At 32.2% G+C, this 22,190-nt stretch overlaps 1 protein-coding gene across 1 annotated transcript in view; it reads right to left on the reverse strand.

The window, feature by feature from the left end:
- Positions 1-22,190, reverse strand: part of LOC148942549 (selenoprotein F) — a 51,358-nt gene that overhangs the window by 8,746 nt on the left and 20,422 nt on the right. Inside the window, exon 2 of the mRNA XM_089102249.1 lies at positions 2,371-2,489. Coding sequence (XP_088958375.1) covers positions 2,371-2,489 — 119 coding nt within the window. The remainder of the gene's footprint in view (positions 1-2,370; positions 2,490-22,190) is intronic.

Genomic DNA, 22,190 nt, shown 5'->3' on the forward strand with positions numbered 1-22,190 from the left:
AAAGTGTCTACAGGGAGCCTGAATATAAACACCGGATCAAAAAAGCCATCGTATAGGCAATAAGAGCAATTTCTGATATTACCAATTCTGCCATACAAAAATAATATCATTTGTAATCAGGATCAGATCAAAGCAGTCGTCTGAAAATTTAGTCCACTGCAAATTCCGAAATTTTATTACATCTAACCATAATCTTATTCCTCGCTGGACTACACGCGTCTCTCCAACGTTTTCAGCTGGTGATCTCGATGTTTTAAATTCGTAATCGAGCACTAGCAATTCCTTTCTTCTCCTACCGAGCTCATCTTGTAAGTCTACTCACTCACAAAAACCTGTCTTTTTTAGCCTTCCACACTCCTTCATAATGATTGAGCGATCCATGTTATCAAGATCGGCTCAGCGGCTCGGCTCAGCAAGACTAACAAATATCGGCTCAGCGGCTTTTTGTTTTTGGGTAGTTCGACGCAAAGTCGGGCTGGCTCCTGACTGGGAGGGAGCTGTTTTCTTAGATATACGCTACATGGTACCCATATGTAGCTCGTCGGCATCTGTATTTCCAAGTTTAGACTTAAGGAAAGTCACTGCGGTATCTCGCTGGTTTTCATTTCCTTCCGTACTGTGACTGCCTCCTCCAGACCCAAGTCCCCCCCCCCCAGTTGAAATTTAGTTTTCGCAAAAGATCTCGTCAAAGCTAAGATATTAATTCACCTGTCATACATTTCTGACCATAGAGCTGAGGTCTTAACATGGATCAGTTCAGTTTTCATTAGTTTATTTTCAGCTCTCAGTACTTTATTCTCTGTCCAGTTTCGAAATTAACTGCTGCAGTTTTCCCATACAGTAGTCAAAGTGTTCTTCTGTCACTGACATATTGATAACAACTAATACTGCTTTGCCTTTTCAGGAAAGCTAAAAAGTCATAGAGTAAAACTTACACGCAAGGGCCCCTTTACGTAACGAAAACCAGGGCCCACTTTCTTCAAATGCGCCTTCTCCAAAACAAAACATCTTCCCTTAATCCTTTTAATATAGCTAATCCTTTTAGTTTAATATAGCGTCTCCGTCTCACTTTGGCACGGGGCGTGGCTAATACAGATTCATTTCACTCGGCAAGACAAACCTCTGCATGAATGCTTGCAGGTACCTGTCGGATTTTGTATCATTCATTTATTTTCAACAAGCATCTTTCTATGGAAGGAATTGTAATAACTTCGGAGAGGCTTATTCAATCAGAAATTGAATGTTCTAGTGCCCTTTTTAAGAGTCAGAAGTGATTCTAGGGCAACCAGGTACTGGGTACTTCTTCTTGGTACTAATTGAAAAAATATTCACCTATCTCTCCTTGAGATGATTTTTTTTACAGAAGAGGAGGGGGGAGGGGTGTATTTACTAAATCGAAACTGATTTTTAAAATAAAATATTTACACCTTTTCAAAGCAAATTTCACCTTCCCCCTCTGTATTCTTACAAGTATTACAAACATCACCCAAAAAGACTTCAGTTCCCAATCGTGCGCTGAAAATTATTGGTTGTACAAGGCTATCACTCCTTCGGTCCGTTTTGCCGTCTCTTGTACTTGGTTTGATTTTTTCATTCTTTTCCAATTTAATTCCATCCCCTTTTCACAGTCTGTTTCAGTTGACATCCGAAAAACGTAATCAAAACACACAATCCGACCTTAACGTTCAGAAGAGACGAACCCCAACAGTACATTCCGGTTTTTCCTTGGATGTGGCATGTGTTAAAAATGTGGAACATGCTTCCACACAAGCAGAGATATAGGAGCTCTCTAAGGGTCTTTTAGAAATAATTTACACAAATATTAAGACAACAATCAAAAAATAAAATATAAATTAGATATGTTTAGAATTCTTTGTTTGTTTGAATGTTATAACTAATTTTTTTTTTTAGTTTATTCACGTGAGGTAGTTGTACATCCGGAGAGGGACCCTACTGCTAAGGTAAAAACAAATTATTTAATAAGGAGGACGGAGGATGTTGAAGAGTGAAGTGGGAGGTGTACTGTATGTTAGTGAAGAATTTCTCATGTTTATGGGTCTCAACAAGCGTTCTGTGACAGAACAGTGTAGTTTAAGCTTATTAACTTCCTTTTTTTTATTAATTAAACTGGAATGAACATGTTATATGGGGGTTAACCTGTATTAAAAACTCTTCATTTAATAAAAGAAAGCCTTGGAATAATAATCAACTTCATATAAGTTTACCTTATAGCCAAAAAAACGAAGAAAAAAGAACATCATTAATGATAATCAAAATTTTAAATTGGTGGAGGACCCTTATTCGCCTTAAAGATTGAACAATTCTTAAAAATGGAAATATTTAAAATTATTTAGAGAAAAACATACTCACTCTAATTCAGTAAGGTTGAAATGGCTCAGTTTTTCACATGACGAACAAAATAAATTAGCCCTGTTAAATCCAAGTTCTCTACATTTTTCAGCTGAAAATTCTGTTACTGCAGAATTGACCTATAAGAAAAATTAAAACTAACTTCTCAAGAATATTGCAGTAAACTGTATGTAGGCTATCAAAGCATCGAAACTTTTTCTCTCTAGTTTTTTTTTTTTTTTTTTTTTTTAATGACTTAAGTGGATATTTACAAAGCTTTATTGTTCTTTTTATTTTTAGAACCTATCAATTTTAACACCAAAAAGAGTTAAATAATTACTTTATAAAAAAAAATATTTCTAAAAGACACGTTTTACAAATGGACTAAACAGGGAAGAATAAATTTTTCGGTTCTAAAGAATACAAACGAAACTCAGAGAGGAGAGAAAGTAACAAAATGAAAAATAAAATCAAAAAAGGGTGAAAAAACGAGGATTTTGTCAGCCAGTGGCGAACCATGAAGATGAACAAAATATAAGCAAATATTTCGACAAGGACCTCCACCAAGTCATCATCAGCGCTAAAAAAAAGAAAAAAAAAAAAAAAAAAAAAAAAAAAACAAAAAAAAACGAAAATCTAACCTTTCGAAGTTTACTGTACAAAGACAGAACAGATACTGAATAAAAAACCAGGCAGGAATCAATGAAAATGAATTTACCAAGATGATTGTGCAAGGATCTTTCGTCTTGCAATAATTTTAGCTGGTCTACAATTTCGGTTTTCATTAGATATGCAAATAGGTTCTTTTAAGTTTTTTCGGGTGAGAATATTGATTGAGTCCTTCAAGATTAAACTGTCGTAAATTGGGCTTAATGAAATATCTCCAGTATCTCTATTTTTCGCTAAATTTTGGTTCATATATTTTTTTTTATCTCAATTACCTCCTTAAAAGTTTGTGGTACGCCATTTACAGTTGATATTAAGGTTGCCTCGTCAAAAAGAACTAGATGGGTCGGATTTACGAAAATATGCGAAGCCAATGCCGAATCAAAGTTGTCATTGTTATTTTTTAATCTCAGGGACTTATCTATTGAAATTTTGTCTTTTGAATTTTGTCTTATCTTTTGAAAATTTACCAATGTAAAATTTTACACAAGAACACGGGATTCTGTAGACACCACTACCCAGTACAGGGTCTGTTTTATCCTTTCCTGAGTTGAAAAAGTGTTCAACTTTTTGTTCGGTTTTGAAAGAAACAGAGAGATTATGTTTTTTTAAAATTTTTCTAAGTTTATCCCCAAGTTTCGGGATATATGACAAAACGATGAAAGTTTTTTTTCGCAATTGCCGGTGTAACTGAATCAAGGGGAAAAAGCTCCCTATTTTGTGCTTTTATCTTTTTTAATCGTCTATCTATCATAATTTCAATGAGTTTGATTGGGTAACCATTGCAAAAAAGAATATCCTTGACATAATTTAGTTAAGAATTTATATGATTATGGGAACAAATTTTTCAAACTCTGTCGACTAAAGAGATTATTACCCCTCTTTTCACAGAAGGAGGGTGATGGGAAGAGAAATGTAGATATCGATCATTATGAGCCGGCTTTCTATATATAGAAAATTCAAGACTAGGATTAGTTTTTATAATCAAAACATCTAAGAAAGGGAGCTTTCCTGAACCTTCCAGTTCCCTTGTGAATTGGAGATTCGAATCAAAAGAGTTCAATTCGAATGTGCCAAAAAATCTCTTAGAGACTCTTGTTCATGTTCCCAAACAGAAAGGAAACGATACCAGAGAGTGTTTTAAGTAGATACTATTCAAAGCAGATTGATCTATGAAATCCACGCAAAATTTGCCAAATAAGGAGACAAAACAGTACCCATGGATAAGCCCATTATTTGAAGAAAAAATTTGTTTCGGAATTTAAAATACGAGGAGAAATTGTTGCAAAGACGGACAAGGGTCATTATTGTATCAATTTCCAAAGTTTTGTAATCCAACCAAGCTGAATTTTCCTCTAATTTTTTTTGTAAAGCCTGCTCACATTTATGAACATCGCATGAAGTGCACATAGAAACTGCATCAAACCTAGATAAAACGGTATTTTCTGTTGTACTTTGATTTTTTAACTTCTCAACAAGATCTATGGAGTTTTTAATATAGGATTTCTGCGTGCTTAAAAGAGGCTTAAAAATGGTGGCTAAGAAACTTCCTATACCCGTAGCCGGAGAACAATAACATGCTACGATTGAACGTAACGGAATATGATTCTTATGGATTTTAGGCAGACCATAAAACTTAGGGGCTGAACAACCTTTGGGATAAAATTTTCTGTACATTTGAGGGGTAATTAGTGTAGTATCTTTTAAAATTCCTAGTTCATTTCTCAATTTCTGTGTGTATTTTTCTGTGGGATCAAATTTCATTTCTTTGTAAAAATTTTTATCTATTAAAAGGGTGTTAAATTTTAATTCATAATCTGCAGAATTCATAATTACAACTGTGTTTCACTTGTCCGCTTTCGTAATTACTGTGTTTTTTTCTTTTTTTAAATTTTGGAGGATTTTAATTTCTTTATTTGATTGAGTTGAAAGTGACAAAGATGGCCTATAATCAAGAATACTCTTTACAATTTCACCTCTGAGTAGGTCTGGATTTTCGACTTCACCATGAGAGCTAAAAATAGAAGACTCCACGCCCGTAATAATTTCTGAAGTATTTACGTGTGTTTGAGCCATTGCAAATTTTGGTCCTTTTGAAAGAATACTTAGTTCCTTGGATGTAAATACCTTAGAGGATAAATTTTCCAAAGTAGGACCAGGACAAAATCTAGGAAGGAAAATCCGTGTTTGTTGAAACTGTTGAAATTCCAGTTTTGAGAATTTTTCCGATAAACGAGTTTTTGCTAAATGGAATATGTGTCTGAAAGACCTATGAGTAGAATGGCCCCTATTGACACCATTGCCCACCCCTGCTGCCACCTACAACTTTTTTTTACATAATTTATTCAAGGATTATCGATCTGTTGTTGTTTGGCCACGTGTAATGACATGAGGGGTGATTTACATAATCGGCGGGAACAAAAAATAAAATAAAAAAAGGGTGAAAAAACGAGGATTTTGTCAGCCAGCGAACCATGAAGATTTTTCATGAAGGTTTCAAAAAGGGTTCAGAAGCGAACCCTTTTTTGATTTTATTTTTCATTTTGTTACTTTCTCTCCTCTCTGAGTTTCGTTTGTCATGTATAGCCAGTGTGGTCTAAGAATGTATTTGCGTCAAGCTTACGGGGAGCATTGGACCAATATTGTTTTAGATTTTTTAAATTGTGTTAAGAAAAATGCTAATCTTATTTGTCAGTTTAATTTCTTAGAAACTTGTAAAAAACATCGAATTCTTCCACCTTCTTTACGTTTCAACCTACATTTAGGCACACATTCTGAAGGCCCATTTATTCAGAGAATGGTTTTCAAAACTTTAACACATATTTTAAAAGACCATAGATCCAGAAGATACGTCCTTAGTAATAAAATACTTAATTTAAAATCCTTATTATATCAGATTTTGTCCCCTCAAGATTTTCACCAGATTTTACAAATCTCACATAGGAGTAGAATGGCCCCTATTGACACCATTGCCCACCCCTGCTGCCACCTACAACTTTTTTTTTTACATAATTTATTCAAGGATTATCGATCTGTTGTTGTTTGGCCACGTGTAATGACATGAGGGGTGATTTACATAATCGGCGGGAACAAACATGGCTTCATTGTTTGGCTAGCCTAACCTGAGAACTTGATTTACATAATCTCTAGGGAAATTATTGATTCACGAAGGGGAGAATTAAGAAACATTATGGCTTCTTTAATCTTAGGCCTGAGGGATAAACGTTCTTTAGGTCAGAGAGAAAAATTAATATTCTATTTTTAATTAGGGCTTCATCGATCTTTAGTGTCAGGAATTATAAATGACATCACTTGTTATCTTGGAATTATGCGGGAGTCTAAAGAGATAGAAATTCTATTTTTAAATACGGCTTCACGGAGTTTTAAGTTGGAGAGATAAATTGATATTCTAACGAAACCATAATAGTTTAGCTAGGAACATTTATGAGATGAAGAGATTAACGTAGGAAAGGGTTTCCTAGAAATTTGAAATGTGAAAGCACAGAGATGCCAAAAAACAAAAGGAACACACAGAAATTACTTTTATGGGATTATTTGGGCGAAACGGTTTTAGACAGCTTATGGAATTATTTCGGCGAAACCGTTAGAGACCATGATTTAAAAGATGATTTAAAAGATGATTTTAGAAGAGGTTTTGAGTGTGGTCATTATAATACACAAGTTCCATTGAACAGTGTTGTGAGGTCCCCTACCACAACCCCAAAGGGCCCCGATCGCCCTACCCCGATCCAAAGGGTTCCAATCCCTATACCCCAATCCAGAAGGAACCCCCCGGTCCCCAAAGGTTCCCAGGGCTCCCACCCGGCCCCCAGACCCGCAACGACCCACCCCGGGCCCCCCAAAGCACATCGAGCTCCCAAACGACCACCGGGGTCCCAAAGGCCTTCACCCGGTCTCCAAATGTCCCCCAGGCTCTCAACCGGCCCCCAGGACCCCCAAAGGCCCTCCACCGGTCCCCAAAGGTCCCCCAGGCTTCCAAAGGACCCCCACCCTCCCCTCCCCTCCTCCCTCCTCCCCTCCTCCCCTCCCTCACCGCTCTCCCTCCCTCCTCCTCCCCTCCCCATTTTTTTAATATTTTTTGTGCATTGAGACACAGAAGAGCACCCTCCCCCAAGGGTCCCCCAAACACCCTCCCCGGGCCCCCCAAAGAGCCCCCTCTCCATTTTTTAAATACTTTTTTATGGCTTTATTATATCCTTTCTGAACAAGATCCATTCATAATGTCATTCCTAAACCCATTTTCCAACCTCAAAGAGTCCCCGCCCCAATTCGTAAATACTTTCTTGAATTTTTTAACATGGTATTTTTTTAACTTTTTACGTATCTTAAAATGACATGAAATATGCTTACGGCTCTACCAATCGTACTCTGAGCTTGTTCATGGACACGACGCTGCTTTTGCACAGGTACTCTATGGCAGGTTATCAACACTACTAAGTTTATTGCATGTATTAAATCAGTATTTTTTACGCAGTGGAAGGATCAACATACAATTCATATCTGTAAAAAGTGAAGATGAATTATTCGACGAAAGTATGTGCACATGAAAAAATCATTGTCATGTTGAACGCTGACAAGGAGAAATACCTGAACTATGAAACGAGTGCAAGTGGAGATCTTATTGGCAATGTATGCATACGTTGTCATGACAGTGAGGAGTTAAATTCCTTTGGTGTACCCAAGAATTTCCATCATGCAAGTGGTGGATATGCGAGAGTAACATTACCAGAGAAATTAGTAGTCAAAGAGAATGCCAACTTAAAAATAATAGTTGATGAAGAGGGACAACTTCTAGCTAATGGTTCTGGTAGCATGTTAGCCGTTGATAGATCTTATCGCAATTCTTCCGGTGTTAGCATTCGAATGAAAGCAAAAGGAAAAAGAAGACAAGTATACAGCTGCATCAACATCATAAATCATATCATGTCAATGTGCCAAAACTGCTATCTATGTAAAAATAATGTGACAATAGACAGTGAAATCGCAGGCAGAATAAAAAGGACATTAGCAGACAATATCATCATTGAATATAAAGATGAATTGACGGAAAGTGAAGCGCAAGTGTACTAATAATGTATAATAATGTATTTATCATATTTTTATATCAATATTCTACATGTCCTTATTTCATTAAAAATATCTTATGCATTATTTTTTTAAGTGTTCACTATTTTTAGGGTATGCTAGAACGTCAAACGTTCAGAATATCTATTAAAAAGGTCAGAGATGTAAGAAAAATAATTTTAGAGATAATGATACTACTAGCAGGCTCAATTTTTCATAGAAGATAGAAAAGTTCAAGTTCTCTTCTGAATTTTACCAAAGAACACAATTCAATTCTAATTTCACCAGAGAAAATAAAAAGCTTACTCTTCAATTTTAAGTTCACCAAGACATAAAAAATTTAAAGTTCACTTCTAAATTTTTCCGTAGAAGATAGGAAAAGTTATACTATGATAGTGATTATTTTCAATGGAGATAAAAAGTTTCACTTTAATTCTAAATTTTCTTAAATTCAATTCCAACCTTTCTCAAAGAGTCAAATTTAAAGTTCTATTCCAAATATTTTCCCGGAACAAGAAAAGTCCCAAGACATAAAAAATTTAAAGTTCACTTCTAAATTTTTCCGTAGAAGATAGGAAAAGTTATACTGTGATTGTGATTATTTTCTATGAAGATAAAAAATTTCACTTTAATTCTAAATTTTCTTAAATTCAGTTCTGACCATTCTCAAAGAGATGAAAAAATTTAAATTTCTGTTCCAAATATTTCCCCTGAAGAAGAAAAGTTCAACTTCTATTCTGAATTTTCTAAATGAAAATGAAATAAGTTATTGATCAATTCTATTTTCCCAAAATAAAAGAAAATTTTCCACTTCAATTCAGATTTTTCTCAAAGAGATGAAAAAATTTTAAATGTTTTTCCAAATTTTTCTTAGAAAATAGAAAAGATCAAGTTCTAATCTGAATTTTACCTAAAAACACATTTCAATTCCAATGTCTACAGAGGAAATAAAAAGCTTCCACTTCAGTTTTAAGTTTACCAAGACATTAAAAATTTAAATTTCAGTTCTAAATTTTTCCATAGAAGATAAGAATAGTTATACTTTGATTGTGATTATTTTCTATGAAGATAAAAAGTTTCACTTTAATTCTAAATTTTCTTAAATTCAGTTCCGACCTTTCTCAAAGAGATGAAAAAATTTAAAGTTCTGTTCAATATATTTTCTCGTAAGAAGAAATGTTCAACTTCGATTCTGAATTTTCTCATTGAAAATGAAATAAGTTATTGATCAATTCTATTTCCCCAAAATAATATAAAAATTTTCCATTTCACTTCAAATTTTTCTCAAAGAGATGAAAAATTTAAAATACGATTCCAAATTTTTCATAAAAGATAGAAAAGTTCAAGTTCTCTTCTGAATTTTACCAACAAACACACTTCAGTTCTAATTTCTCCAGAGAAGATAAAAAGCTTCCACTTCAGTTTTAAGTTCACCAAGACATAAAAAATTTAAAGTTCTGTTCTAAATTTTTATGTAGAAGATAGGAAAAGTTATACTATGATAGGGATTATTTTCCATGAAGATAAAAAGTTTCACTTTAATTCTAAATTTTCTTAAATTCAGTTCTGACTTTTCACATAGAGATGAAAAAATTTAAAGTTCTGATCCAAATTTTTCATAGAATATTGGAAAAGTTATACTTTGATCGTGAATATTCAAGTTCTCTTCTGAATTTTACCAAAGAACACACTTCAATTCTAATTTCACCAGAGAAAACAAAAATATTCCACTTCAGTTCATTATTTCACAGAGATATAAAGAAATTTAAAATTCAATTGTAATTTTTTGGTGGAAGATGGAAAAAGTAATACCATACTTGTGAATATTTTCACGGAAAATAAAAAGTTCTAGTTCAATTTAAAATTTTCTCAACAAAGTCAAGGAAAGTTCAAGTTCTCTTCTGAATTTTCTCAATGAAAAAGAAATTCGTCATTGATCATTTCTATTTTTTCCAAATAATATAAAAATTTTCCACTTTAGTTCAGATCTGTCTCGAAGAGATGAAAAATCTAAAATACTGTTCCAAATTTTCTCAACGGAGCGAAGAAAAGTTCAAGTTCTCGTCGGAATTTTAGCAAAGAACACACTTCAATTCTAATTTCTCCAGAGAAAATAAAAATCTTCCACTTCAGTTCTTTATTTCACAGAGACATAAAGAAATTTAAAGTTCAATTCTAAATTTTTCGGTGGAAGATTGAAAAAGTAATACCATACTTGTGAATATTTTCATGGAAGATAAAAAGTTCTAGTTTAATTTAAAATTTTCTCAACGACGTGAAGAAAAGTTCAAGTTCCTATTCTGAACTTTACTAAAGAACACACTTCAATTCTAATTTCTCCAGAGAAAACAAAAATCTACCACTTCAGTTCATTATTTCACAAAGACATAAAGAAATTTAAAGTTCAATTCTAATTTTTTGGTGGAAGATGGAAAAAGTAATATCATACTTGTGAATATTTTCACGGAAGATAAAAAGTTCTAGTTCAATTTAAAATTTTCTCAACGAAGTCAAGGAAGTTCAAGTTCTCTTCTGAATTTTCTCAATGAAAAAAAAATTAGTCATTGATCATATCTATTTTTACAAATAATATAAAAAATTTCCACTTTAGTTCAGATCTGTCTCGAAGAGATGAAAAATTGAAAATACTGTTCCAAATTTTTCACGGAAGATAAAAAAGTTCAAGTTCTCGTCGGAATTTTATCAAAGAAAACAATTCAATTATAATTTCTCCAGAGAAAACAAAAATCTTCCACTTCAGTTCTTCATTTCACAAAGACATAAAGAAATTTAAAGTTCAATTCTAAATTTTTCGGTGGAAGATAGAAAAAGTAATACCACACTTGTGAATATTTTCCTGGAAGATAAAAAGTTCTAGTTCAATTTAAAATTTTCTCAACGAAGTGAAGAAAATTTCAAGTTCTCTTCTGAACTTTACCAAAGAACACACTTCAATTCTAATTTCTCCAGAGAAAACAAAAATCTTCCACTTCAGTTCTTTATTTCACAAAGACATAAAGAAATTTAAAGTTCAATTCTAATTTTTCGGTGGAAAATAGAAAAAGTAATACCATACTTGTGAATATTTTCACGGAAGATAAAAAGTTCTAGTTCAATTTAAAATTTTCTCAACGAAGTCAAGGAAAGTTCAAGTTCTCTTCTGAACTTTACCAAAGAACACACATCAATTCTAATTTCTCCAGAGAAAACAAAACTCTTCCACTTCAGTTCTTTATTTCACAAAGACATACAGAAATTTAAAGTTCAATTCTAAATTTTTCGGTGGGAGATAGAAAAATTAATACCATACTTGTGATTATTTTCACGTAAGATAAAAAGTTCTAGTCCAATTTTAAATTTTATCACTGACGTGAAAGAAAGTTCATGTTCTTTACTGAATTTTACCAAAGAACACACTTCATTTCTAATTTATACAGAGAAAATAAAAATCTCCCACTTAAGTTCTTTATTTCCCAAAGACATAAAGAAATTTAAAGTTCAATTCTAAATTTTTCAGTGGAAGATAGAAAAGGTAATACCATACTTGCGAATATTTTCCCGGAAGATAAAAAGTTCTAGTTCAACTTAAATTTTCTCAAAAAAGTGAAGAAAAATTCAAGTTCTCTTCTGAATTTTACTAAGGAACACAATTAATTTCTAATTTCACCAGAGAAAATAAAAATCTTCCACTTCAGTTCTTTATTTCACAAAAGACATAAAGAAATTTAAAGTTCAATTCTAAATTTTTCGGAGGAAGATAGAAAAAGTAATATCATACTTGTGAATATTTTCACGGAAGATAAAAAGTTCTAGTACAATTTAAAATTTTCTCAACGAAGTGAAGAAAAGTTCAATTTCTCTTCTGAACTTTAACAAAGAACACACTTCAATTCTAATTTCTCCAGAAAAAATAAAAATCTTCCCCTTCAGTTTTAAGTCCCCCAAAGAAATAAAGAAATTTAAAGCTCTATTCTAAATTTTTAGATGGAAAATAGAAAAATTAATACTATGACTTTGATTGTATTCCATGAAGATCAAAAGTTTCACTCTATTTATAATTTTTCTTAAATTCAGTCCTGATTTTTCTCAAAGAGATAAAAAATTTAAAGTTCATTTCTAAATTTTTCTCTAGAAGATAGGAAAAGTTATACTACGATTGTGATTATTTTCCAGTGAAGATAAAAGTTACACTTTAATTCTAATTTTCTTAAGTTCACTTCCGATTTTTTGTAAAGAGATGAAAAATTTAAAGTTCTTTTCCAAATTTTTCATAGAAGATAGAAAAAGTTATACATTGATTTGAATATTCGACATGAAGATAAGGAGCATCACTTTAATTCTGAGTTTTCTCGAAGAAGTGCAAAATGTTCAAGTTCTCTTCTGAATTTTCTTAAAGAAGTAAAAAGGTAGCTCAATTCTGAATTTTACCAATGAAAATGAAAAAAAGCTTCCACTTCAGTTCTTAATTCCTCAAAGACATAAAAATTCAAAGTTCTCTTTTAATTTTTCCAAGAAAATAAAAAAGGCTCCACTTCAGTTCTGGTTTTTTTCTCAAAGAGATGATAAATTTAAAGTTCTATTCTAATTCTAAATCTAATTTTGGCTCTTTTGTCTTATGCATTTACCCATCAAATTTTTAAATTAGAATAGGAGTGATCCGTCCTATTATTTAAGACCATAGTTCAAACTCCTTCATCTAACCTCCAAAACAATAGGTTAGGTTAAGTATAAATAAATATTAATAAATAAATAGAAACATTTATACATGTTTAAGTTAGGTTAGGTTAGGTTAACTTATCATGAGTGCTCTTGATAAGTTAACCTAACCTTTTCCGGCGAGTATGGTTAGGTTAGGTTAGGTTACGTTAAGTTAGGTTAGATCAGGTTAGGGTAAGTTAGGTTAGCCTACGGACGCTTCACTTAGGTTAGCTTAGGTTAGGTGAGAGACAGGCAAAAATTTAGGTGTATGATTAGGTTAGATTAATTTAGGTTAGGTTAAGTTAGGTTAGGCTAGGTTAGCCTACGTACGCGACGTACGTAGGCTAACCTAGCCTAACCTAACTTAATCTAACCTAACTTAATCTAACCTAATCATACACCTAACTTTTTGTCTGTCTCTCACCTAACCTACGCTAACCTAGGTTAAACGTCCGTAGGCTAACATAACTTAACTTAACCTAACCTAATCAAACCTAAATCAATCTAGCCTAACCTTACCTTACAATACTCAACGGAAAAGGTTAGGTTAACTTAAAAAGATCTCTCAATATAAGTTAAACTAACCTAACCTCACTTAAACATGTATAAATATTTCTATTTATTTATTCATATTTGTTTATGCTTAACCTAACCAATGACTTTTGAGGTTAGATGAAATAGATTGAACAATGGTCTTTATTAATGGGAAGAGTCATTTCTTTTCTAATTTAAAATTTTGATGTGTAAATCCATAGAACAAGGTAACCAAAATTAAGTTTAAAATTAGAATAGAAATTTAGATTTATTATCTCTTTGAGAAAAAAACCAGAACTGAAGTGGAGCCTTTTTATTTTCTTGGAAAAATTAAAAGAGAGCTTTAAATTTTTTATGTCTTTCATGAATTAATAACTGAAGGGGAAGCTTTTTTTAATTTTAATTGGTTAAAATTAAGAAATTATCCAAATTTTTTTAATTATTTAATAAAATTCAGAAGAGAACTTGAACATCTTGCACTTCTTCGAGAAAACTCAGAATTAAAGTGATGCTCCATATCTTCATGTCAAATATTCAAATCAATGTATAAATTTTTCTATCTTCTATGAAAAATTTGGAACAGAACTTTAAATATTTTTCATCTCTTTGCAAAAAAATCGGAAGTGAACTTAAGAAAAGTAGAATTTAAGTGAAACTTTTTATCTTCACTGGAAAATAATCACACTCGTATTATAACTTTTGCTATCTTCTAGAGAAAAATTTAGAAATGAACTTTAAATTTTTCATTTCTTTGAGAAAAATCAGAACTGAATTTAAGAAAAATTATAAATAAAGGGAAACTTTTGATCTTCATGGAAAACAATCAAAGTCATAGTATTACTTTTTCTATCTTCCATCTAAAAATTTAGAATAGAACTTTAAATTTCATTATTTCTTTGGGGGACTTAAAACTGAAGTGGAAGATTTTAATTTTTTCTGGAGAAATTAGAATTGAAGTGTGTTCTTTGGTAGAGTTCAGAAGAGAACTTGAACTTTTCTTCACTTCGTTGAGAAAATTTTAAATTGAACTAGAACTTTTTATCTTCCTTGAAAATGTTCACAAGTATGATATTACTTTTTCTATCTTCCACCGAAAAATTTAGAATTGAACTTTAAATTTCATTATTTCATTTGTTAAATAAAGAACTGAAGTGGAAGATTTTTATTTTCTCTGGTGAAATTAGAAATGAATTGTATTCTTCAGTAAAATTCAGAAGAGAACTTGAACTTTTCTTCACTTCGTTGAGAAAATTTTAAGTTGACATAGAACTTTTCATCTTCAGGTAAAATATTCACAAGTTTGGTATTACTCTTTTTATCTTCTACAGAAAAATTTAGAATTGAAATTTAAATTTCATTATATCCGTGTGAAATAAAGATCTTATGTGGGAGATTTTTATTTTATCTGGAGAAATTATAAATTAATTGTTTTCTTTTGAAAATTTCAGAAGATAATATGATCTTTTCTTCACTTTATTTAAACAATTTCATATTGGACTATAACTTTTTATCTTACTATAAAATAATATCTAGTATGCTATTACTCTTTTTGTCTCCAACCGAAAAATTTTGAAATTAAATTTAAATTTCTTTATGTCATTGTAAAATAATGAACTTAAGTGGAATAGTTCTGTTTTCACTGTAAAAATTAGACTTGAAGTGTATTATTTGGTCAAGTTCAGAAGAGAACTTGAACTTTCCTTGACTTCATTGAGAAAATTTTAAATTCAACTAGAACTTTTTATATTCATTGAAAATATTAACAAGTATGATATTACTTTTTCTATCTTCCACCGAAAAATTAGAATTGAACTTTAAATTTCTTTATGTCTTTGTGAAATAAAGAACTGAAGTGGAAGATTTTTGTTTTCTCTGGAGAAATTAGAATTGAAGTGTGTTCTTTGGTCAACTTCAGAAGAGAACTTGAACTTTTCTTCACTTCATTGAGAAAATTTTAAATTGAACTTGAACTTTTTATCTTCCAGGAAAATATTCACAAGTGTGGTATTACTTTTTCTATCTTCCACCGAAAAATTTAGAATTGAACTTTAAATTTCTTTATGTATTTGTGAAATAAAGAACTGAAGTGGAAGATTTTTATTTTCTCTGGAGAAATTAGAATTGAATTGTGTTCTTTGATAAAATTCCGAAGAGAACTTGACCTTTTTTATCTTCTGTGAAAAATTTGGAACAGTATTTTAAATTTTTCATCCCTTCGAGACAGATCTGAACTAAAGTAGAAATTTTTTATATTATTTGGAAAAATAGAAATGATCAATGACTAATTTTTTTTTCATTGAGAAAATATAGAAGAGAACTTGAACTTTCCTTGACTTCGTTGAGAAAATTTTAAATTGAACTAGAACTTTTTATCTTCCGTGAAAATATTCACAAGTATGATATTACTTTTTCTATCTTCCACCGAAAAATTATAATTGAACTTTAATTTTCTTTATGTCTTTGTGAAATAAAGAACTGAAGTGGTATATTTTTTTTTTCTCTGGAGAAATTAGAATTGAAGTATGTTCTTTGTTAAATTTCAGACTAGGAGCTTGAACTTTTCTTCACTTCGTTGAGAAAATTTTAAATTGAACTAGAACTTTTTATTTTACAGGAAAATATTCACAAGTATGGTATTACTTTTTCTATCTTCCACCGAAAAATTTAGAATTGAACTTTAAATTTCTTTATGTCTTTGTGAAATAAAGAACTGAAGTGGAAGATTTTTATTTTCTCTGGAGAAATTAGAATTGAAGTGTGTTCTTTGCTAAAATTTCGACGAGAACTTGAACTTTTCTTCGCTTCGTTGGGAAAATTTGGATCAGTATTTTAGATTTTTCATCTCTTCGAGACATATCTGAACTAAAGTGGAAAATTTTTATATTATTTGGAAAAAATAGAAATGCTCAATGACTAATTTTTTTTTTCATTGAGAAAATTCAGAAGAGAACTTGAACTTTCCTTGACTTCGTTGAGAAAATTTTAAATTGAACTACAACTTTTTATCTTCCGTAAAAATATTCACAAGTATGATATTACTTTTTCCATCTTCCACAAAAAAATTAGAATTGAAATTTAAATTTCTTTATGTCTTTGTGAAATAATGAACTGAAGTGGAATATTTTTGTTTTCTCTGGAGAAATTAGAATTGAAATTTGTTCTTTGGTAAAATTCAGAAGAGAACTTGAATATTCACGATCAAAGTATAACTTTTCAAATATTCTATGAAAAATTTGTAACAGAACTTTAAATTTTTTCATCTCTATGTGAAAAGTCGGAACTGAATTTAAGAAAATTTATAATTAAAGTGAAACTTTTTATCTTCATGGAAAATAATCACTATCATAGTATAACTTTTCCTATCTTCTACAGAAAAATTTAGAATAGAACTTTAAATTTTTTATGTCTTGGTGAACTTAAAACTGAAGTGGAAGATTTTTATTTTCTCTGGAGAAATTAGAATTAAATTGTGTTTGTTGGTAAAATTCAGAAGAGAACTTGGACTTTTCTATCTTCTATAAAAAATTTGGAATAGTATTTTAATTTTTTCATCTCTTTGAGAGAAATCCGAAGTGAAGTGGAAAATTTTTATATTATTTTGGGGAAATAGAATTGATCAATAACTTATTTCATTTTCAATGAGAAAATTCAGAATCAAAGTTGAACTTTTCTTCTTCCGAGAAAATATATTGAACAAAACTTTAAATTTTTTCATCTCTTTGAGAAAGGTCGGAACTGAATTTAAGAAAATTTAGAATTAAAGTGAAACTTTTTATCTTCATAGAAAATAATCACAATCATAGTATAACTGTTCCTATCTTCTAAGGAAAAATTTAGAACTGAAATTTAAATTTTTTAATGTCTTGGTAAACTTAAAACTGAAGTGGAAGCTTTTTATTTCCTCTGTAGAAATTGGAATTGAAATGTGTTCTTTGGTAAAATTCAGATTAGAACTTGATCTTTTCTATCTTCTAAGAAAAATTTTGAACAATATTTTAAATTTTTTCATCTCTTTGAGAAAAATCTGAATTGAAGTGGAAAATTTTCTTTGATTTTTGGAAAATAGAATTGTTCAATAGCTTATTTCATTTTCATTGAGAAAATTCAGAATCGAAGTTGAACTTTTCTTCTTCCGGGGAAATATTTGGAACAGAACTTTAAATTTTTTCATCTCTTTGAGAATGGTCAGAACTGAATTTAAGAAAATTTAGAATTAAAGTGAAATTTTGTATCTTCATAGAAAATAATCACAATCACAGTATAACTTTTCCTATCTTCTACGGAAAAATTTAGAAGTGAACTTTAAATTTTTTATGTCTTGGTACTTTTCTTGTTCCGGTAAAATATTTGGAATAGAACTTTAAATTTGACTCTTTGGGAAAGGTTGGAATTGAATTTAAGAAAATTTAGAATTAAAGTGAAACTTTTTATCTCCATGGAAAATAATCACTATCATAGTATAACTTTTCATATCTTCTACGTAAAAATTTAGAAGTGAACTTTAAATTTTTTATGTCTTGGTGAACTTAAAATTGAAGAGTAAGCTTTTTATTTTCTCTGTGAAATTAGAATTGAATTGTGTTCTTTGGTAAAATTCAGAAGAGAACTTGAACTTTTCTATCTTCTATGAAAAATTGAGCCTGCTAGTAGTATCATTATCTCTAAAATTATTTTTCTTACATCTCTGACCTTTTTAAGAGATATTCTGAACGTTTGACGTTCTAGCATACCCTAAAAATAGTGAACACTTAACAAAATAATGCATAATATATTTTTAATGAAATAAGGACATGTAGAATATTAATATAAAAATACGTTAAATACATTATTATACATTATTAGTACACTTGCTCTTCACTTTCCGTCAATTCATCTTTATATTCATTGATGATATTGTCTGCTAATGTCCTTTTTATTCTGCCTGCGATTTCACTGTCTATTGTCACATTATTTTTACATAGATAGCAGTTTTGGCACATTGACATGATATGATTTATGATGTTGATGCAGCTGTATGCTTGTCTTCTTTTTCCTTTTGCTTTCATTCGAATGTTAACACCGGAAGAATTGCGATAAGATCTATCAACGGCTAACATGCTACCAGAACCATTAGCTAGAAGTTGACCCTCTTCATCAACTATTATTTTTAAGTTGGCATTCTCTTTGACTACTAATTTCTCTGGTAATGTTACTCTCGCATATCCACCACTTGCATGATGGAAATTCTTGGGTACACCAAAGGAATTTAACTCCTCACTGTCATGACAACGTATGCATACATTGCCAATAAGATCTCTAGTTGCACTCGTTTCATAGTTCAGGTATTTCTCCTTGTCAGCTTTCAACACGACAATGATTTTTTCATGTGCACATACTTTCGTCGAATAATTCATCTTCACTTTTTACAGATATGAATTGTGTGTTGATCCTTCCACTGCGTAAAAAATACTGATTTAATTCATGCAATAAACTCGGTAGTGTCGATAACCTACCATAGAGTACCAGTGGAAAAGCTACGTCGTGTCCATGAACAAGCACAGAGTGCGATTGGTAGAGCCGTAAGCATATTTCATGTCATTTTAAGATACGTAAAAAGTTAAAAAAATACCATGTTAAAAAATTTAAGAAAGCATTTACGAATTGGGGAGGGGACTCTTTGAGGTTGGAAAAGGGGTTTAGGAATGACATTATGAATGGAACTTGTTCAGAAAAGATATAATAAAGCCATAAAAAAGTATTAAAAAAATGGAGAGGGGACTCTTTGGGGGCCCGGGGAGGGTGTTTGGGGGACCCTTGGGGGAGGGTGCCCTTCTGTGTCTCAATGCACAAAAAATATTAAAAAAATGGGGAGGTGAGGAGGGGAGGGGGAGGGTAGGGGAGGAGGGGAGGGGAGGAGGAGGGGAGGGGAGGGGGGATTGGGGGGAGGGGGAGGGGGAGGGTACGGTGAGGAGGGGGAGGAGAGGGAGAGGGAGGGGAGGGTGGGGGCCCTTTGGAAGCCTGGGGGACCTTTGGGGACCGATGGAGGGCCTTTGGGGGTCCTGGGGGCCGGTTGAGAGCCTGGGGGACATTTGGAGACCGGGTGAAGGCCTTTGGGACCCCGGTGGTCTTTTGGGAGCTCGATATGCCTTTGGGGGGGCCCGGGGTGGGTCTTTGAGGGTCTGGGGGCCGGGTTGGAGCCCTGGGAACCTTTGGGGACCGGGGGGTTCCTTCTGGATTGGGGTATAGGGATTGGAACCCTTTGGATCGGGGTAGGGCGATCGGGGCCCTTTGGGGTTGTGGTAGGGGACCTCACAACACTGTTCAATGGAACTTGTGTATGATAACGACCACACTCAAAACCTCTTCTAAAATCATCTTTTAAATCGTCTTTTAAATCAACGTCTCTAACGGTTTCGCCGAAATAATTCCATAAGCTGTCTAACACCGTTTCGCCCAAATAATCCCCTAAAAGTAATTTATGTGTGTTCCTTTTGTTTTTTGGCATCTCTGTGCTTTCACATTTCAAATTTCTAGGAAACCCTTTCCTACGTTAATCTCTTCATCTCATAAATGTTCCTAGCTAAACTATTATGGTTTCGTTAGAATATCAATTTATCTCTCCGACTTAAAGCTCCGTGAAGCTGTATTTAAAAATAGATTTTCTATCTCTTTAGACTCCCGCATAATTCCAAGATAACAAGTGATGTCATTTATAATTCCTGACACTAAAGATTGATGAAGCCTTATTTAAAAATAGAATATTAATTTTTCTCTCTGACCTAAAGAACGTTTATCCCTCAGGCCTAAGATTAAAGAAGCCATAATGTTTCTTAATTCTCCCCTTCGTGAATCAATAATTTCCCCTAGAGATTATGTAAATCAAGTTCTCAGGTTAGGCTAGCCAAACAATGAAGCCATGTTTGTTCCCGCCGATTATGTAAATCACCCCTCATGTCATTACACGTGGCCAAACAACAACAGATCGATAATCCTTGAATAAATTATGTAAAAAAAGTTGTAGGTGGCAGCAGGGGTGGGCAATGGTGTCAATAGGGGCCATTCTACTCATAGGTCTTTCAGACACATATTCTATTTAGCAAAAACTCGTTTATCGGAAAAATTCTCAAAACTGGAATTTTAACAGTTTCAACAAACACGGATTTTTCTTCCTAGATTTTGTCCTGGTCCTCCTTTGGAAAATTTATCCTCTACGGTTTTCACATCCGATGAACTGAGTATTCTTTCAAAAGGACCAAAATTTGCAATTGCTCAAACACACGTAAATACATCATAAATTATTACAGGCGTGGAGTCTGCTTTTCTGAGCTCTCACAGTGAATTCAGACATCCAGACCTACTCAGAGGTGACATTATAAAGAGTATTCTTGATTATAGTAAATCTGAGTCAAGTTCAAAAAATACACATGAAGAAAACGAAACCCTCAAAAATTAAAGCAGAGACAAAAACCCAGAGCTACATGACTTTGAACAAGTCCAAACAGTAGTTCATACTAAGTTTTAAGATTAATACTTGAAAGATAACAACCGATTAATATATGAATAATGTTTACAAAGAAATATAATTTGATCCCATGGAAAAATACACACAGAAGTTGAGAAATGAACTAGGAATTTTAAAAGATACTACACTAATTAACCCTCAAATGTACAAAAAATTTTATCCAAAAGGTTGTTCAGCCCCTAAGTTTTATGGTCTGCCTAAAATCCATAAGAAAGATATTCCGTTACGTCCAATCGTAGCATGTTATAGTTCTCCGGCTACGGGTATAAGAAGTTTTTTAGCCACCATTTTTAAGCCTCTTTTAAGCACACAGAAATCCTATATTAAAAACTCCATAGATCTTGTTGAGAAGTTAAAAAATCAAAGTACAAGAGAAAATACCGTTTTATCTAGTTTTGATGCAGTTTCTATGTACACTTCATGCGATGTCCATAAATATGAGCAGGCTTTACAAAGAAAATTAGAGGAAAATTCAGCTTGGTCGGTTTATAAAACTTTGGAAATTGATACAATAATTACCCTTGTCCGTCTTTGCAACAAGTACTCCTCGTATTTTAAATTCCGAAACAAATTTTTTCTTCAAATAATAGGCTTATCCATGGGCACTGTCTTGTCTCCTTATTTGGCAAATTTTTACATGGATTTCACAGAACAGTCTGCTTTGAATAGTTTCTACTTAAAACACTCTATCTTGTTTCTTTTTGTTGATGATATCCTTTCTGTTTGGGAACATAGACAAGACTCTCTAAGAGATTTTTTGGCACATTCGAACTCTTTTGATTCGAATCTCCAGTTCACAATGGAACTCGAAGATTCAGGTAAGCTGCCTTTCTTAGATATTTGATTATAAAAACTAATCCTGGTCTTGAATTTTCTATATATAGAAAGCCGACTCATAATGATCGATATCTATATCTCTCTTCCCATCACCCTCCTTCTGTAAAAAGAGGGGTAATAATCTCTTCAGTCGACAGAGTTTTAAAAATTTGTTCCCGTAATCATATAAATTCTGAACTAAATTATGTCAAGGATATTCTTTTTTGCAATGGTTACCCAATCAAACTCATTGAAAATATAATAGATAGACGATTAAAAAAGATAAAAGAACAAAATAGGGAGCTTTTCCCCCTTGATTCAGTTACACCGGCAATTGCGAAAAAAACTTTCATCTTTTTGCCATATATCCCGAAACTTGGCGATAAACTTGGAAAATTTTTAAATAAACATAATCTCTCTGTTTCTTTCAAAACCGAACAAAAAGTTGAACACTTTCAACTCAGGAAAAAATAAAACAGACCCTGTACTGGGTAGTGTTGTCTACAGAATCCCGTGTTCTTGTGGAAAATTTTACATTGGT

This window comes from Artemia sp. Qi Xiang Cuo, chromosome 16 (assembly GCF_049724085.1).
Source record: "Artemia sp. Qi Xiang Cuo chromosome 16, ASM4972408v1, whole genome shotgun sequence".
NCBI lineage: Eukaryota > Metazoa > Arthropoda > Branchiopoda > Anostraca > Artemiidae > Artemia > Artemia sp. Qi Xiang Cuo.